The 16,643-nt window shown below is 45.0% G+C and overlaps 1 protein-coding gene across 1 annotated transcript in view; it reads left to right on the top strand.

Moving 5' to 3' along the window:
• gpr158a (G protein-coupled receptor 158a) overlaps positions 1-16,643 on the top strand; it is a 568,943-nt gene that overhangs the window by 361,918 nt on the left and 190,382 nt on the right. The window contains exon 5 of the mRNA XM_059638942.1: positions 389-457. Coding sequence (XP_059494925.1) covers positions 389-457 — 69 coding nt within the window. The remainder of the gene's footprint in view (positions 1-388; positions 458-16,643) is intronic.

Raw genomic sequence — 16,643 nt, forward strand, 5'->3', positions numbered from 1 at the left:
TAAGGGGAAGCAGATGTCGGACTGAGGTCAGGAGGAACTGCTTCACCCAAAGGGTTGTGAATCTGTGGAATTCCCTGCCCAGTGAAGCTACCTCACTGAATGTGTTTAGGGCAAGGCTAGATAAATTTTTGAACAGTAAAGGAGTTAAGGGGTATAGTGAGTGAGCTGGTAAGTGGAGCTGAGTCTCAAAAAGATCAGCCATGATCTTATTAAAAGGCAGGGCAGGCTCAAGAGGCCAGATAGCCTACTCCTGCTCCTAGTTCTTATGTTCTTATGAACGGCTGTCTTTTTTACAGGAGGTTGAACTTTGCATTAAGTGTCAGGTTTTTTTGTTAAATTGTTCATAATTGACGTCTAACAACAATGTGGATTTTTTTTCATCTTTCAGAGTATCAGAGCATCAGGACTGGTGTTGCTGGAGACAATTCTTTTTGGAGGTTTGCTTCTGTACTTTCCAGTAAGTGTTTAATGATTAATGTTTAAATCAATGATTCAGTATAAGTACTTGATGAAAGATTTTGATCTATGGACAGATAGGCACACAAATATAACTAATGAAATAGCCTGCCTGGAGCCATTCTCACTGTCAGTACTTATCTAGTATGTGGCAAGCTGCCTAAGTATTGAGATGATGCAAAGAGAAAATAGGCAATCACATTTACCTTTGTTTCAGACCTGTTTTAACAAAAGACATTTACAACACTGCTTTGCTGTCCATTATGAAGTATTGAAAACTTAATTTACCATAGATGTGTGAGTAGACAGCTAATGCAACTAACTAAAACTTCCAACCATTCATACTCAGTTTGCTCTGCTGGTCTATGACTTTCTTGTTTGTTTCCCAACCTGATAGGTTGTTACAACTTGGCCAATTACATGTTTTGTTTATTTTGATGTGGTCATCCCTGCTTAGGCCAGTGTTTATTGCTTATCCCTATTACAACGTTCCCTCTGGTATTCCATTCCATTATGCAAACTTCTGAGGTCTGTGTATGGTTGTGGCTTTTGAAAGCATAAGCCACTGTGTCAGCGTGCCAACAGGCATGCATTATTGATCCTTAGTTCCCTTGAGAAGGTGATTGTGATCGACCGCTTTCAACCAGTGCAGTCCATATAATGTAGATACACCCACAAGGCTGTTAGGATGGATGTCCAGGATTTTGACCCAACAACCGTGAAATGATGGTGATACATTTCCAGAGCAGGATATTGAGAGGCTTGGAATGGAGCTTGCAGGTGGTAGTGTTCTAATGTATCTTTGCCTTTGTCCACCTAGATAGTGTGGTTGCATATTTGGCATGGCTATCTAAGGAGCCTTGAGAGATTTTTTGTAATGCATCATGTAGGCGGTACACATTGCTGCTACTATGCATCAGTGATGGAGGGAGTGAATGTTTGTGGATGTCATGCCAGTCAAACTTTCGATGGTGTTAAACTTCTTGAGTGTGGTTGGAGCTGCACCTATCTAGGTCAATGGAGGGTATTCCATCATACTCCTGATTTGTGCCTTGTGCATGGTGAATAGGTATTGGGGAGTAAGAAGGTAAGTTACTCACTGCAGAATTCCCAGGCTATGGCCTGCTCCTTGAGCCACAATATGTATATGGCTAGTTTAGTTCATATGAACTTAAGAACATAAGAACTAGGAGCAGGAGTAGGCAATTCAGCCCCTCGAGCCTGCTGTGCCATTTGATATTATCATGGCTGATCTTATCTTGGCCTCAATTCCACTTTCCTGCCTGCTTTCCATTACCTTTCAACCCATTATTGTTTCAAAATCTATCTACTCCTTAAATTTATTCAATGTCCAGCATCGATTACCCTCTGTAGTCGTTAGTTCCATAGGTGCAGGACTCTTTCAGAGAAGTAATTTCTCCTTATCTTTGTTTTAAATTTACTACTTCTTAGCCTAGAACTATAACTTCTCATTCTAGATTACTCCACAAGAGCAAACATTTTGTCGATGCCCTTTCGCATTTTATACACTTCAAATAGATCTCTTATACTTCTAAGTTCTGGGGGTATGGGCCTAATGGTTCAATCTCTTTTAATATGACAAGACTCTTACCTCTGGGGTTCAGTTTCTGTTCAATGGTAGGCCCCAGGCTGATGATAATGGAGGATTCAACAATGGCATTCAGTGTCAAGGGGTGCTGGTTAGATTATGTCTTGTTGGAGATGGTTATTGTCTGGTACTTGTGTCATGCAAATCTTACACATCACTTATAAGCTAATCCTGAATGTTCAGGTCTTTCTCCATTTGGACAACTGATTCCTTCAGCATCTGAAAAGTTGCAAATGGTACTAAGCATTTGTACAGTCAACAGTAAATACTGCGTTTTTTGACCTTATGATGAAGGGAAGGTCATTGATGCAGATGGTTATGCCAAGGACATGACCCTGAGAAACTCCTGCAGAGATGCCCTGGAGCTGAAATGATATTGATTAATCACTTGTCCAACAACATTAATAGGTAAGGGGATGCTGCGGCAATGCAGACAAATTGCTAAGGAACTATTTAAAATACACCTTTGTTTTTTTTGCTTGATATTTTTCAAGTTTTTTGGTCTATTCTTTAAAATTCTTGTTAGTATCTTACATAATTGATTTTTTTTCACAAGCTGTACTTTCTCCTCATCTCACAGCTTAGAAAAGCACTTTTGGAGATTTGATCTTAAAATAATATGTTTTTCTGCTTGTCTTTCCAGCATTTGTTTAATTTCTTAAGTTCATCTTTGTTTGTTGAAGTAGCCAACAAATCATGACTTACATTCAAATACAACTGTCTTGCTCACCTGATCCAGAGAAATTGTATCATCTAGTGCTGTTATAAGAGGGATTTTCCCACATTCAACTGTCGGAAATCTTTGAAGAGTGCCTTGAAGAGTATTGTTCCATATTTAACAAAGGACGGGAATGCAATTGGAAATAATTCAGGGGTGGCTTCTAGATGAAGACCTGAAATAGGCATATTGTTTTATCTGGAAAGGTTGGACAGACTTGGGTCATACCTACTTGAGCTCAGAAGTGTGAGAGATGACTTGATTGAAACTTATAAAATTTTGAGGGGCTTTGATAGGGCAGGTTTGGCAACAAAGTTTTCTTTTACAGGGGAACCTATAACTAGGGATCACTGTTAAATAATAAGGAGTCATCCACTTAAAACAGAGATGAGAGCAATTTTGCCCTCAAGGAGTCGTGAGTCCTTAGAACCCTTTTTCAAATGGTAGTGAAAGCAGAAACTTTGAATACTTTTGAGGGAGAAGAGGATAGATCTTAATTAGTAAAAGATGCAAGTTTTTGAGGGGTGGCTGGAAATTTGGCATTGAAATTACAGTTGTTTCAGCCATGATCATATTAAATGGAGGGGCAGGCTTGAGATGCCAAAAGATCTACTCCTGCTCGCAATATTTATGTTCATATGTATGCATGTGGCTAACTAAAAGAGCACAATACATGTCAATGACTGGGACCTTAATGTCCTGACAGGAAGTCTGTTGGACTACCAAGCTGTTACCCGCTAAATTAAATAAGGGATCAGAAAACGCGGCAAGTGTTCACCAGGAGTGTGGTTACTGGTTCCATCATAGGCAGTTCTGGGAGGTAAATTAGAAACTGCTCTGATGAGCTAAAATAAGCGAAGAAATTTTCACTGTACTAAAATAATTTCTTGGCAGTAGATTTACAATGGTGAATGATTTAGTTTAATGAATGAAATATCGGACCGGAAAACAAAAACAGAATTTGCCGGAAAACTCATGCATCAATGGACCGAAAACAGAGTTAACGTTTTTGGTCCAATGTCCCTTCTTCAGAACTGTTCTTCTGACCTGACCTGTTGAATTTTCCAGCAATTTCTGTTTTTGTTTCTGACTTCCAGCATCTGCAGTTCCTTAGTTTATTTTTGTTTCTTGTGGGACCTGAAAACCCTGGAACTGCTTTGACATGATGGGTGGAGGGAAAAGAAAAATTTCTGCTTTTCTTGTTATCTTATGCATGAACTTGTTCTCATTGGAAATCCCACATATAGGCTACCTAACATATACAGGCCTTACCCATATTATTTCTGGCATAACATAGGAGCCTTGCCTGAAGTGGGCAGAAGTTGCTTGCTGCACCACATTGCTGAACAATTTTGAGCCGTGTGGCTTGGGAAAATTGACTGAAAAGATACTCCTACAAAATGGTCCAAGAGTCCTTCTGGTAATTCTAGCTTTATAATTAATTAAGATCTAAAAGAAGCCTGTGAATTGCAGAGCTCTCCGCTGCATCCTCAATCTTGTGCTGAATGCGAGGATTTCAAGGGTGTTTGTGTTAAACTGATGACCATATTATTGAACCACTCTGGAAAGGACAGCAATTTGCATCAGCCTCAGAAAAGGACAGAACACCACCAGATCAGAATCCCAACTTTAGCCTCTCCCTCCCAACACTGGCCATTCCCCATTCTTCCAAAAACATTTTTTTTTGTTAAACCATCCTTTCCAATCACAGGAATTTCTGGACTTGGTTCATTTGAAAATCAGCAACAATTTCATTTTAGAACAAATTTAAACCAGTTGCAATAGTGGAACTTATAGTAGATTGTAAACAACGAGGATTGCAATGATGCTTGCTTTTCTGAACGTGAAATGACAGAAATGAATGACTACCATTTGCAAATTAAACTAAAATGTTGTGGCAGGAAATTTGAGTTGTGTGAGCAGTGGGCACTTCACTGACTGACAGTGCATTTTAGAAAGTAGCTGGCAATGAACCTGTAATTTCCCAATCTCTTGTGAGGGGACCAGCTTCTTGAGATATTACTTCCTGTATGTTGAATTAACCTTGTGAATTTTTCCTTTTACATTTCTGCCTTGAGGCAAATCTGAAATGAATAGAGACAGATGAGAAGGAAAGAAGATGGAGCTTAAATGGAGAAATGATACAGTTTATTGTTCTTGAGGTGTGTGGCTGAAGGAAATAGAGTGTCTTGATCAATTCTTTGATATGCATTGCACTAAATCATATTATCTATCTTAAGTAGCATAAAGTGTATTTCGAGTCTGTTCTCCTGTTGTGTGATGTGACTGATTGGAGGCACAGTTTTGATAACAGGATGTGAAGGTCACTATTTCTGATTATGGGCACTCATAATTTTACAGTCATTAATCTGAGCTCTGTCTGATTCTCCACTCTACATTCCTATCAAACAACATTGACAGTGCATTCTCACAAAATTCATGTGATAGTTACATCAATATATATGCATGAAAACTGTGCCCAGCTCTTAGAACTGCTTGCTCAGAAAGCAGCTCGTGAGTTGGTGAGTGGTCTTTGATACTGGCTAACAGTGACATGACATTGAGTTTTTCGATGGAATAAGGTCAGCGGCTTGCTGAAAGATATTAAACGTCATTATTCACCAAGCATCCTGAGTAATTACCACAGCCACTAAGTAGGAACTCAACAATTGACGTCTTCTGAGCATTATTCAGTGATGTTAAGGAGAACCTCATCTGGTAATGCAGCAGAAGTTGGTGCTGACAAGCCAGTATGTTCTGGACAGAGCTCCCCTGAGCTGCCTGTTCTGCAACAGTGTCAGTACAGTGCACTTACACGCACCTGTTTTCCACTTTATATATAGAGATTTTTCACTTTGATGCACCTGCTAGAATACGGGGGGATATAAAGCAAACATATTCCTTTCTCATAGAATTATTAAATGAATCATAGAATTATAGAATGCTTACAGCACAGCATGAGACTATTCAGCCCACTGCGTCTGTGCTGACTCCTTGAAGAAGCAATGCACTACATACATTTCCCATTCTTCTAATAATCCTGCAAATTCTTCCATTTCAAATAATAATCTAATTCCTTTGTGAATCACTTGATTGAATCTCTCTCCACAAGAATATCAAGCAGTGCATTCTATATCCTAATCTGCACACTGCACAAACATTTTTGTTTTCCTCATTCTTTTTTGCCAGTCACCTTAAATCCTTAAAGGCTCAAGATGGTGGCTCACCACCTTCTCCAGAGCAATTAGAATTGACAACAGATCTTGTGCTATAGCCAGTGATGATCACACCCCCACAAGCAATTTAAATGAATAAAAATAATTTCTTAAAAATGCCCTAAAATGCTCTGATTCTTGATCCTTCCGTCAATGCGGATAGTTTCTCCCTAAATCCCGGTTCAGGTACAGCACGCCAAATGGCCTATCTCTGTTCTGTGATTCCCTACACAGACACCTTATGATTTTGACTACTTCCATCAAAGTTCCTCTCAAGCTTTTCTTCCCCAAGGAGGACAGTTCCAACTTCTCCAATCTGTCCACTTGATTGAAGCTTCTCATCCTTGGAGCAGTTCTTAGGAATCTTTTCTGCAACGTCTCTAATGCTTTACATACTTACTCAACTGTGCTGCCCAGTACTGACAGTGCAGTAGAAAGCATTAAGAAATGGCAACGTAAGTCTCATTGCTGCATATTACAGCTGGGCATACCTGCTCACATAAATAGCAAGCCTGGGTAAACACGGGCAGCTGAACAAATAGAATCATAACATATTGCAGCACAAAAAGAAGTCATTTAGTTCATCAAGTCTGCACTGATGTTCTCCTCTGCATGACCCACTCAGTTGTGTTTTTATTATAAGATAATAAAATGTGAGGCTGGATGAACACAACAGGCCAAGCAGCATCTCAGGAGCACAAAAGCTGACGTTTCGGGCCTGGACCCTTCATCAGAGAGGGGGATGGGGAGAGGGAACTGGAATAAATAGGGAGAGAGGGGGAGGCGGACCGAAGATGGAGAGTAAAGAAGGTAGGTGGAGAGAGTATAGGTGGGGAGGTAGGGAGGGGATTGGTCAGTCCAGGGAAGACGGACAGGTCAAGGAGATGGGATGAGGTTAGTAGGTAGATGGGGGTGCGGCTTGGGGTGGGAGAAAGGGATGGGTGAGAGGAAGAACCGGTTAGGGAGGCAGAGACAGGTTGGACTGGTATTGGGATGCATTGGTTGGGGCTAAGAGCTGGGCTGGTTGTGTGGTGCAGTGGGGGGAGGGGACGAACTGGGCTGGTTTAGGGATGCAGTAGGGGAAGGGAGATTTTGAAACTAGTGAAGTCCACGTTGATACCATTAGGCCGCAGGGTTCCCAGGCGGAATATGAGTTGCTGTTCCTGCAACCTTCGGGTGGCATCATTGTGGCAGTGCAGGAGGCCCATGATGAACATGTCATCTAGAGAATGGGAGGGGGAGTGGAAATGGTTTGCGACTGGGAGGTGCAGTTGTTTGTTGCGAACTGAGCAGAGGTGTTCTGCAAAGCGGCCTCCAAGCCTCTGCTTGGTTTCCCCAATGTAGAGGAAGCCACACCGGGTACTGTGGATGCAGTATACCACATTGGCAGATGTGCAGGTGAACCTCTGCTTAATGTGGAATGTCATCTTGGGGCCTGGGATAGGGGTGAGGGAGGAGGTGTGGGGGCAAGTGTAGCATTTCCTGCGGTTGCAGGGGAAGGTGCCGGGTGTGGTGGGGTTGGAGGGCAGTGTGGAGCGAACAAGGGAGTCACGGAGAGAGTGGTCTCTCCGGAAAGCAGACAGGGGTGGGGATGGAAAAATGTCTTGGGTGGTGGGGTCAGATTGTAAATGGCGAAAGTGTCGGAGGATGATGCGTTGTATCTGGAGGTTGGTAGGGTGGTGTGTGAGAACGAGGGGGATCCTCTTAGGGCGGTTGTAGAGGGGGCGGGGTGTGAGGGATGTGTTGCGGGAAATACGGGAGACGCGGTCAAGGGCGTTCTCGATCACTGTGGGGGGAAAAGTTGCGGTCCTTGAAGAACTTGGACATCTGGGATGTGCGGGAGTGGAATGTCTTATCGTGAGAGCAGATGCGGCAGAGGCGGAGGAATTGGGAATAGGGAATGGAATTTTTGCAGGAGGGTGGGTGGGAGGAGGTGTATTCTAGGTAGCTGTGGGAGTCGGTGGGCTTGAAATGGACATCAGTTACAAGCTGGTTGCCTGAGATGGAGACTGAGAGGTCCAGGAAGGTGAGGGATGTGCTGGAGATGGCCCAGGTGAACTGAAGGTTGGGGTGGAAGGTGTTGGTGAAGTGGATGAGCTGTTCGAGCTCCTCTGGGGAGCAAGAGGCGGCACCGATACAGTCATCGATGTACCGGAGGAAGAGGTAGGGTTTGGGGCCTGTGTAGGTGCGGAAGAGGGACTGTTCCACGTAACCTACAAAGAGGCAGGCTTAGCTGGGGCCCATACGGGTGCCCATGGCCATCCCCTTAGACTGTAGGAAGTGGGAGGAGTCAAAAGAGAAGTTCAGTTCACCTGGGCCGTCTCCAGCACATCCCTCACCTTCCTGGACCTCTCAGTCTCCATCTCAGGCAACCAGCTTGTAACTGATGTCCATTTCAAGCCCACCGACTCCCACAGCTACCTAGAATACACCTCCTCCCACCCACCCTCCTGCAAAAATTCCATTCCCTATTCCCAATTCCTCCGCCTCCGCCGCATCTGCTCCCACGATAAGACATTCCACTCCCGCACATCCCAGATGTCCAAGTTCTTCAAGGACTGCAACTTTCCCCCCACAGTGATCGAGAACGCCCTTGACCGCGTCTCCCGTATTTCCCGCAACACATCCCTCACACCCCGCCCCTGCCACAACCGCCCTAAGAGGATCCCCCTCGTTCTCACACACCACCCTACCAATCTCCGGATACAACGCATCATCCTCCGACACGTTCGCCATTTACAATCTGACCCCACCACCCAAGACATTTTTCCATCCCCACCCCTGTGTGCTTTCCTAGAGACCATGCTCTCCGTGACTCCCTTGTTCGCTCTACACTGCCCTCCAACCCCACCACACCCGGCACCTTCCCCTGCAACCGCAGGAAATGCTACACTTGCCCCCACACCTCCTCCCTCACCCCTACCCCAGGCCCCAAGATGACATTCCACATTAAGCAGAGGTTCACGTGCACATCTGCCAATGTGGTATACTGCATCCACAGTACCCGATGTGGCTTCCTCTACATTGGGGAAACCAAGCGGAGGCTTGGGGACCGCTTTGCAGAACACCTCCGCTCAGTTCGCAACAAACAACTGCACCTCCCAGTCGCAAACCATTTCCATTCCCCCTCCCATTCTCTAGATGACATGTCCATCATGGGCCTCCTGCACTGCCACAATGATGCCACCCGAAGGTTGCAGGAACAGCAACTCATATTCCGCCTGGGAACCCTGCAGCCTAATGGTATCAATGTGGACTTCACCAGTTTCAAAATCTTCCCTTCCCCTACTGCATCCCTAAACCAGTCCAGTTCGTCCCCTCCCCCCACTGCACCGCACAACCAGCCCAGCTCTTAGCCCCAACCAATGCATCCCAATACCAGTCCAACCTGTCTCTGCCTCCCTAACCGGTTCTTCCTCTCACCCATCCCTTCCTCCCACCCCAAGACGCACCCCCATCTACCTACTAACCTCATCCCACCTCCTTGACCTCTCCGTCTTCCCTGGACTGACCTATCTCCTCCCTACCTCCCCACCTATACTCTCTCCACCTACCTTCTTTACTCTCCATCTTCGGTCCGCCTCCCCCTCTCTCCCTATTTATTCCAGTTCCCTCTCCCCATCCCCCTCTCTGATGAAGGGTCCAGGCCCGAAACGTCAGCTTTTGTGCTCCTGAGATGCTGTTTGGCCTGCTGTGTTCATCCAGCCTCACATTTTATTATCTTGGAATTCTCCAGCATCTGCAGTTCCCATTCTCTGTGTTTTTATTACTCTTCTTTTCGAGCAACTACGTATAAAATGAATTATAGAATTATATGATGCTATGAATTTAATATAATTCATATATTGTGTTTTAATGATGACCCACAGCAAAAATCTTACATTATGACCAGGTTTCAGAGTTTCATAAAAAAAGATTACAGCCAAGATATACAAGCCATTTGATGTTCTGAGTATCTAGTGTCACTCAACAGACTCTGCAACACCAACAGGATAGTTTAGGTTTTTATCTGAGAGGAGTTGATAAATACATACTGACCATGAGACCTGCATGTTCCTCACTAAAGGCCAGAGCTGGAGGTCTTCCTTTCTGTAACTAGTTCATGTTCACAATGCGTTTGTATTTTAGCTTGGTGGTATATCTTCGTAACTCTGAAATGGGAATAAAAAATGTCATGCCTAAAATTTATGAAGATTTTGATGCCATGTAAGAAAATCATGGGAGATTGTCCGTTCTTTGCAAAGAATTCTGTCCAGGTTAGTGCTGGATCCCACGATATGAAAATCAATTGGCAATTCAGCCAGATCCCCTTTTTAACTTCCAGTAACTGTCTTTGTGATTCTATCAAGTTGTGTAAAGCTATATGTGGCACCAGGGGACACCCTTACCATATTCTAGCAGTTTGCTGATTGTTCAAGGTGGTGAGTAAAATACATCAAATCATCACAGCTAATCTGCGGTTGATGTGCTGAAAAAAGAGTGCTATAATTCTTTCCTAGATCCAGCAGCATAGAAGGAGATCATTCAGCCCCTTGTGCCTGTACTGGGTCTTTGAAAGAGCAGCCTGATTTCATAAAATGTGGAGCAGGTACTCTGAGACCATCTCCTTTGATGCTTTCCAGCACCTCACTGACGGAGACGGTGAAAAACTATGTCCCAGTATATGCTGTTTGAGAAGACAATTATGACCTGAAAACGCTGATGGATGTCGCAAAATAAGCTCTTCCCATCAGAACATGTCATCATGGTCAAAGACAGTAGTAGCAGGCTAGAACTTCAAGACAGTCAGGGGGCAGAGGTGATTGTAGTAGTCATCACTAAGGAGAAGGTGCTGAGAAAGCTGGAAGTTCTAAAGGTGGATACATAACCTGCACCAGATGGAATACACACCACAGTTCTGAAGGAAATAACTGAGGAGATTGTAGAGACATTGATGGTGATCTTTCAGGATTCACTGGAGTCAAGTAAGACCCCCGAGAACTGGAAAATGACAAATGTAACACCTCTGTTTAAGAAGGAAGGGAGGCAAGACAGGAAACAATAGACCAAGGCAACAAGGTGTACAGCTAGACGAACACAGCAGGCCAAGCAGCATCATAGGAGCAGGAAGGCTGACGTTTCGGGCCTAGACCCTTCTCTGCAGTTCCTATTATCTCTGAAACATTAGACCAAGTAGTCTAACCTTGGTCGTTGATGGGACTTTAGGGTCCATTACTACTGATGAGATTGCGGAGTACTTGGGCTAAATCACCGTGGCCTTCTCAAGTCATGCCTGACAAATCTGTTAGCATTCTTTAGGGAGGTAATAAGCAAGTTCAACAAAAGAGAGCCAGTATTGTGTTGTATTTGGATTTCCAAAAACTCTTTAATAATGTGCCACACTGGAGACTGTTAAATAAGGTGAGAGCCCATGGTATTGGGGCAAGGTACTAGCATGGACAGAGGATTAGCTGACTGGCAGAGGCAGAGTATAGGGATGAAGGTGTCTTTTTCAGGATGGCATTTGGTAACAAGCATGTGTTCATTTTGGCATCTCGGCTATTGTATAATGTATCAACAATCCGAATGAAGGAACTGAAGGGATTGATGCTAAGTTTGCCGATAAGATGTGCTGAATGTTGAGGAGAGTTGAGGAGGTGAAGGGGGAGAGGCTGCAGAAGGACTTGGACAAGCCAGGAGAGTGAGCATTTCTGGCAGCATCTGTCAAAAGAGAAAATGTTAATGTTTCAAGTCCCATGTCTCTATAACAAAACTAAACTAAAAGGATTTTTTTTTGGCCTCTGAATTGTTGACTTTGCATGTGGAAATGTCATAGCAGAAATCCTGATACATAATGTAAATGGATCTCCAGCCAAAATGTTGAGGTCCTGCGGGGATGAATTTCTAACAGAAGCTCTCTTCTTTTGTTGAAAATGCACTATTGGGAAAATTGCTCCTATGATCTTTTCTGTTATTGATTTAAAGACAGAAAATACAAAAGTGATGGTATATGTTCACAATTAAATTATAAAGGAATTCCTCAGTTAATAATTTTTGTATTGGGAGCTATGAAAGTCAGTTCAAGTTGCATAATTGATTACAGCACGATTGCTGTGAAACTACAGCATTTCATAGTTGCTATACAGCATTGAAATGTTCTAACTGTGAACTTCTTCATACATTTCTGACTCAATGTTGCAATATTTAAAAGCACATCTAAAATAATAACAGAGATGATGGGAACTGCAGATGCTGGAGATTCCAAGATAATAAAATGTGAGGCTGGACGAACACAGCAGGCCAAGCAGCATCTCAGGAGCACAAAAGCTGACGTTTCGGGCCTAGACCCTTCATCAGAGAGGGGGATGGGGGGAGGGAACTGGAATAAATAGGGAGAGAGGGGGAGGCGGACCGAAGATGGAGAGTAAAGAAGATAGGTGGAGAGAGTGTAGGTGGGGAGGTAGGGAGGGGATAGATCAGTCCAGGGAAGACGGACAGGTCAAGGAGGTGGGATGAGGTTAGTAGGTAGCGGGGGGTGCGGCTTGGGGTGGGAGGAAGGGATGGGTGAGAGGAAGAACCGGTTAGGGAGGCAGAGACAGGTTGGACTGGTTTTGGGATGCAATGGGTGGGGGGGAAGAGCTGGGCTGGTTGTGTGGTGCAGTGGGGGGAGGGGACGAACTGGGCTGGTTGAGGGATGCAGTCGGGGAAGGGGAGATTTTGAAACTGGTGAAGTCCACATTGATACCATATGGCTGCAGGGTTCCCAGGCGGAATATGAGTTGCTGTTCCTGCAACCTTCGGGTGGCATCATTGTGGCAGTGCAGGAGGCCCATGATGGACATGTCATCAAGAGAATGGGAGGGGGAGTGGAAATGGTTTGCGACTGGGAGGTGCAGTTGTTTTTTGCGAACTGAGCGGAGGTGTTCTGCAAAGCGGTCCCCAAGCCTCCGCTTGGTTTCCCCAATGTAGAGGAAGCCGCACCGGGTACAGTGGATGCAGTATACCACATTGGCAGATGTGCAGGTGAACCTCTGCTTGATGTGGAATGTCATCTTGGGGCCTGGGATGGGGGTGAGGGAGGAGGTGTGGGGACAAGTGTGGCATTTCCTGCGGTTGCAGGGGAAGGTGCCGGGTGTGGTGGGGTTGGAGGGCAGTGTGGAGCGAACAAGGGAGTCACGGAGTGTGTGAGAACGAGGGGGATCCTCTTGGGGCGGTTGTGGCGGGGGCGGGGTGTGAGGGATGTGTCGCGGGAAATGCGGGAGACGCGGTCAAGGGCGTTCTCGATCACCGTGGGGGGAAAGTTGCGGTCCTTAAAGAACTTGGACATCTGGGATGTGCGGGAGTGGAATGTCTTGTCGTGGGAGCAGATGCGGCGGAGGCGGAGGAATTGGGAATAGGGGATGGAATTTTTGCAGGAGGGTGGGTGGGAGGAGGTGTATTCTAGGTAGCCCACAGCTGATCGAGAACGCCCTTGACCGCGTCTCCCGCATTTCCCGCGACACATCCCTCACACCCCGCCCCCGCCCCCGCCACAACCGCCCCAAGAGGATCCCCCTCGTTCTCACACACCACCCCACCAACCTCCGGATACAACGCATTATCCTCCGACACTTCCGCCATTTACAATCCGACCCCACCACCCAAGACATTTTTCCATCCCCTCCCCTGTCTGCTGTCCGGAGAGACCACTCTCTCCGTGACTCCCTTGTTCGCTCTACACTGCCCTCCAACCCCACCACACCCGGCACCTTCCCCTGCAACCGCAGGAAATGCCACACTTGTCCCCACGCCTCCTCCCTCACCCCCATCCCAGGCCCCAAGATGACATTCCACATCAAGCAGAGGTTCACCTGCACATCTGCCAATGTGGTATACTGCATCCACTGTACCCGGTGCGGCTTCCTCTACATTGGGGAAACCAAGCGGAGGCTTGGGGGCCGCTTTGCAGAACACCTCCGCTCAGTTCGCAAAAAACGACTGCACCTCCCAGTCGCAAACCATTTCCACTCCCCCTCCCATTCTCTTGATGACATGTCCATCATGGGCCTCCTGCACTGCCACAATGATGCCACCCGAAAGTTGCAGGAACAGCAACTCATATTCCGCCTGGGAACCCTGCAGCCATATGGTATCAATGTGGACTTCACCAGTTTCAAAATCTCCCCTTCCCCGACTGCATCCCTCAACCAGCCCAGTTCGTCCCCTCCCCCCACTGCACCACACAACCAGCCCAGCTCTTCCCCCCCACCCATTGCATCCCAAAACTAGTCCAACCTGTCTCTGCCTCCCTAACCGGTTCTTCCTCTCACCCATCCCTTCCTCCCACCCCAAGCCGCACCCCCCGCTACCTACTAACCTCATCCCACCTCCTTGACCTGTCCGTCTTCCCTGGACTGACCTATCCCCTCCCTACCTCCCCACCTACACTCTCTCCACCTATCTTCTTTACTCTCCATCTTCGGTCCGCCTCCCCCTCTCTCCCTATTTATTCCAGTTCCCTCCCCCCATCCCCCTCTCTGATGAAGGGTCTAGGCCCGAAACGTCAGCTTTTGTGCTCCTGAGATGCTGCTTGGCCTGCTGTGTTCGTCCAGCCTCACATTTTATTATCTAAAATAATAAGCCCTGTTTGCTACAGAGTCCTCTTCAGAGAATAGCAGTTTCAAATGATCATTATCAATTTGATTGCAATGTTAGGAACTAATTGGGATTGGAATCTGAATGATTCTGTTTAATGCCATGTAATCAATATGGTTGTCAATATCCTTTCAGTTAGTATTGTTCTGCTGCTTTGCTGTTTTTTTTCCCTGCCTCCAGAAGACTCAGCTTGGCATACAGTGATAAATGCTTTACACCCTATCACTCAACCATGGTAATCAGGAATTTAGTTATACAATTTGTCCAATATTAATGTGACCCTATCTTCATCCATTGTTGGTGCCTCCTTGAAAGAGTATGACTTTTGTTTTTTTGGAATTATTTTTAATCAGCCTGTTCACAGATGTTATGGCAAACATCTGGAGCAGGTAGGGCTTGAACATGAATCTGCTAACCCAGAGGAATTGACACTACCACTACACCGCAAGACCCCTTTATCAGAGAATTGGATGATTTTTAATGGTAATTTGGTAGTTTATGGTCACCAGTTCTTGGTGCTAGCGGCTATTGTCTTCTAGTAATTTCCAAATCAATCTGTTCAGAGGTGTATGACACATCTCTGGAGCAGGTGAACATGAACCTGGGCTGAGAGGTCGGGACATTGCCGCAGTGCCATTAAAAACCCTCTCTATCTTCATGTAACAAGCTCTTTTAATAGGAATCACCTGGACATAAGCAGGAATTGTGAATCTCCCCTTCCTGCTCCGGGAATGCTGAGGCCAATGCTAACAGATTAGCTGAGTCAGAATGATTCAAAACTTGAAACTGGGACCTCCATGTGTGGTGTTATGCAGCTTGACAACAGATCATGAATTGAACTATTTGGGAATCCATTAATTCCGTTCTAATGATCATTGTCTGATCCCAAAGTCAACTTACTGGTTTTATACAAGCATTATTTTTAATGGAACATTGCCTATTGTTAATTGTTAGTGAGCTATTTGTTCTCTCTATACAGTCCTCAAACTGTAGATGGAGACCATGCGTGCAGAGACTTTATTTCTTCCAAACATGTTAATATTTATTTAAGCTCTGCTTATAAGATGCCTCCATAAATCTTCTGTAAAGATTTCAGTCATTTTCTTTAAAGATGTGCTGATGACAAAATTGATTGGCAAACTATTTTAGTTTGTGTTTGGAGAATGTATTGCGTAAATCACATCAAACTGCAACATTGTGGTGCATATCTATGAGAACCTTGGGCTCAAGGTTGTATAGAGTGATTCAGAGAACAAGGAAGCAGGAATGATAAAGCCCAATTCTGCTGCTCAACGCAGACTTTGCCCATCCATTCAATCTGGACATACAGATAGGTGACCTTTGTGTAACAAAATATTGTGCATATAAAATCCCCAATCTCAAATTGAATCAAATGAATCTATGGAATATGGAGACATGGAATCATAATGACAAAGAAAGAGACCATTTGTCCCGTTGAGTCAATGTAGAAAGTCGTGGATAGTCGTCCTTTGGGACAGAATTCTGATTGACCACATTGATTTAGAAGCCATGTGATCTCCCAGGCTTCTTTTTTGTATTTCAAAAATATACTTTATTCATAAAAATATCTTTATATGTACATGGTCACAAATGCAGTTCAGTTTTGTACAGTGGCTTATCAAGGAAACAAACGAATATTAGAGTTTGACTCTGTCCAACAAACATACCAAAGGCAGTATCTACTTGTGCAAGGTTATATTGATGTAGTATTGAGGCACCAAGAAGGGTTCAATAACTGAACAGACACCCCCTCTAACTACAGCAAAGTGGTCTTTCCCAACTGGGCCTTGGCAGAGGCTGCCCCAAGCTTTAGTGTGTCCCTCATCACATTGACCTCGACCTTGTAGTGTGCCAACTAAAAGCACTGGACTCTTGCCCTCCAAAGGTAGCAACTTTCCATTCAGCCCAAACAGTATTTGTCAATTTAAAAATATGTTTCTTTCAGATATTTGAGTTAGTTCTGCAACAGTATAAAATGGACAATGACATGTTGATAATCAATTTCTCGTCT

The sequence above is a fragment of the Stegostoma tigrinum genome, chromosome 2 (assembly GCF_030684315.1).
Source record: "Stegostoma tigrinum isolate sSteTig4 chromosome 2, sSteTig4.hap1, whole genome shotgun sequence".
In the NCBI taxonomy this organism is placed as follows: Eukaryota; Metazoa; Chordata; class Chondrichthyes; order Orectolobiformes; family Stegostomatidae; genus Stegostoma; species Stegostoma tigrinum.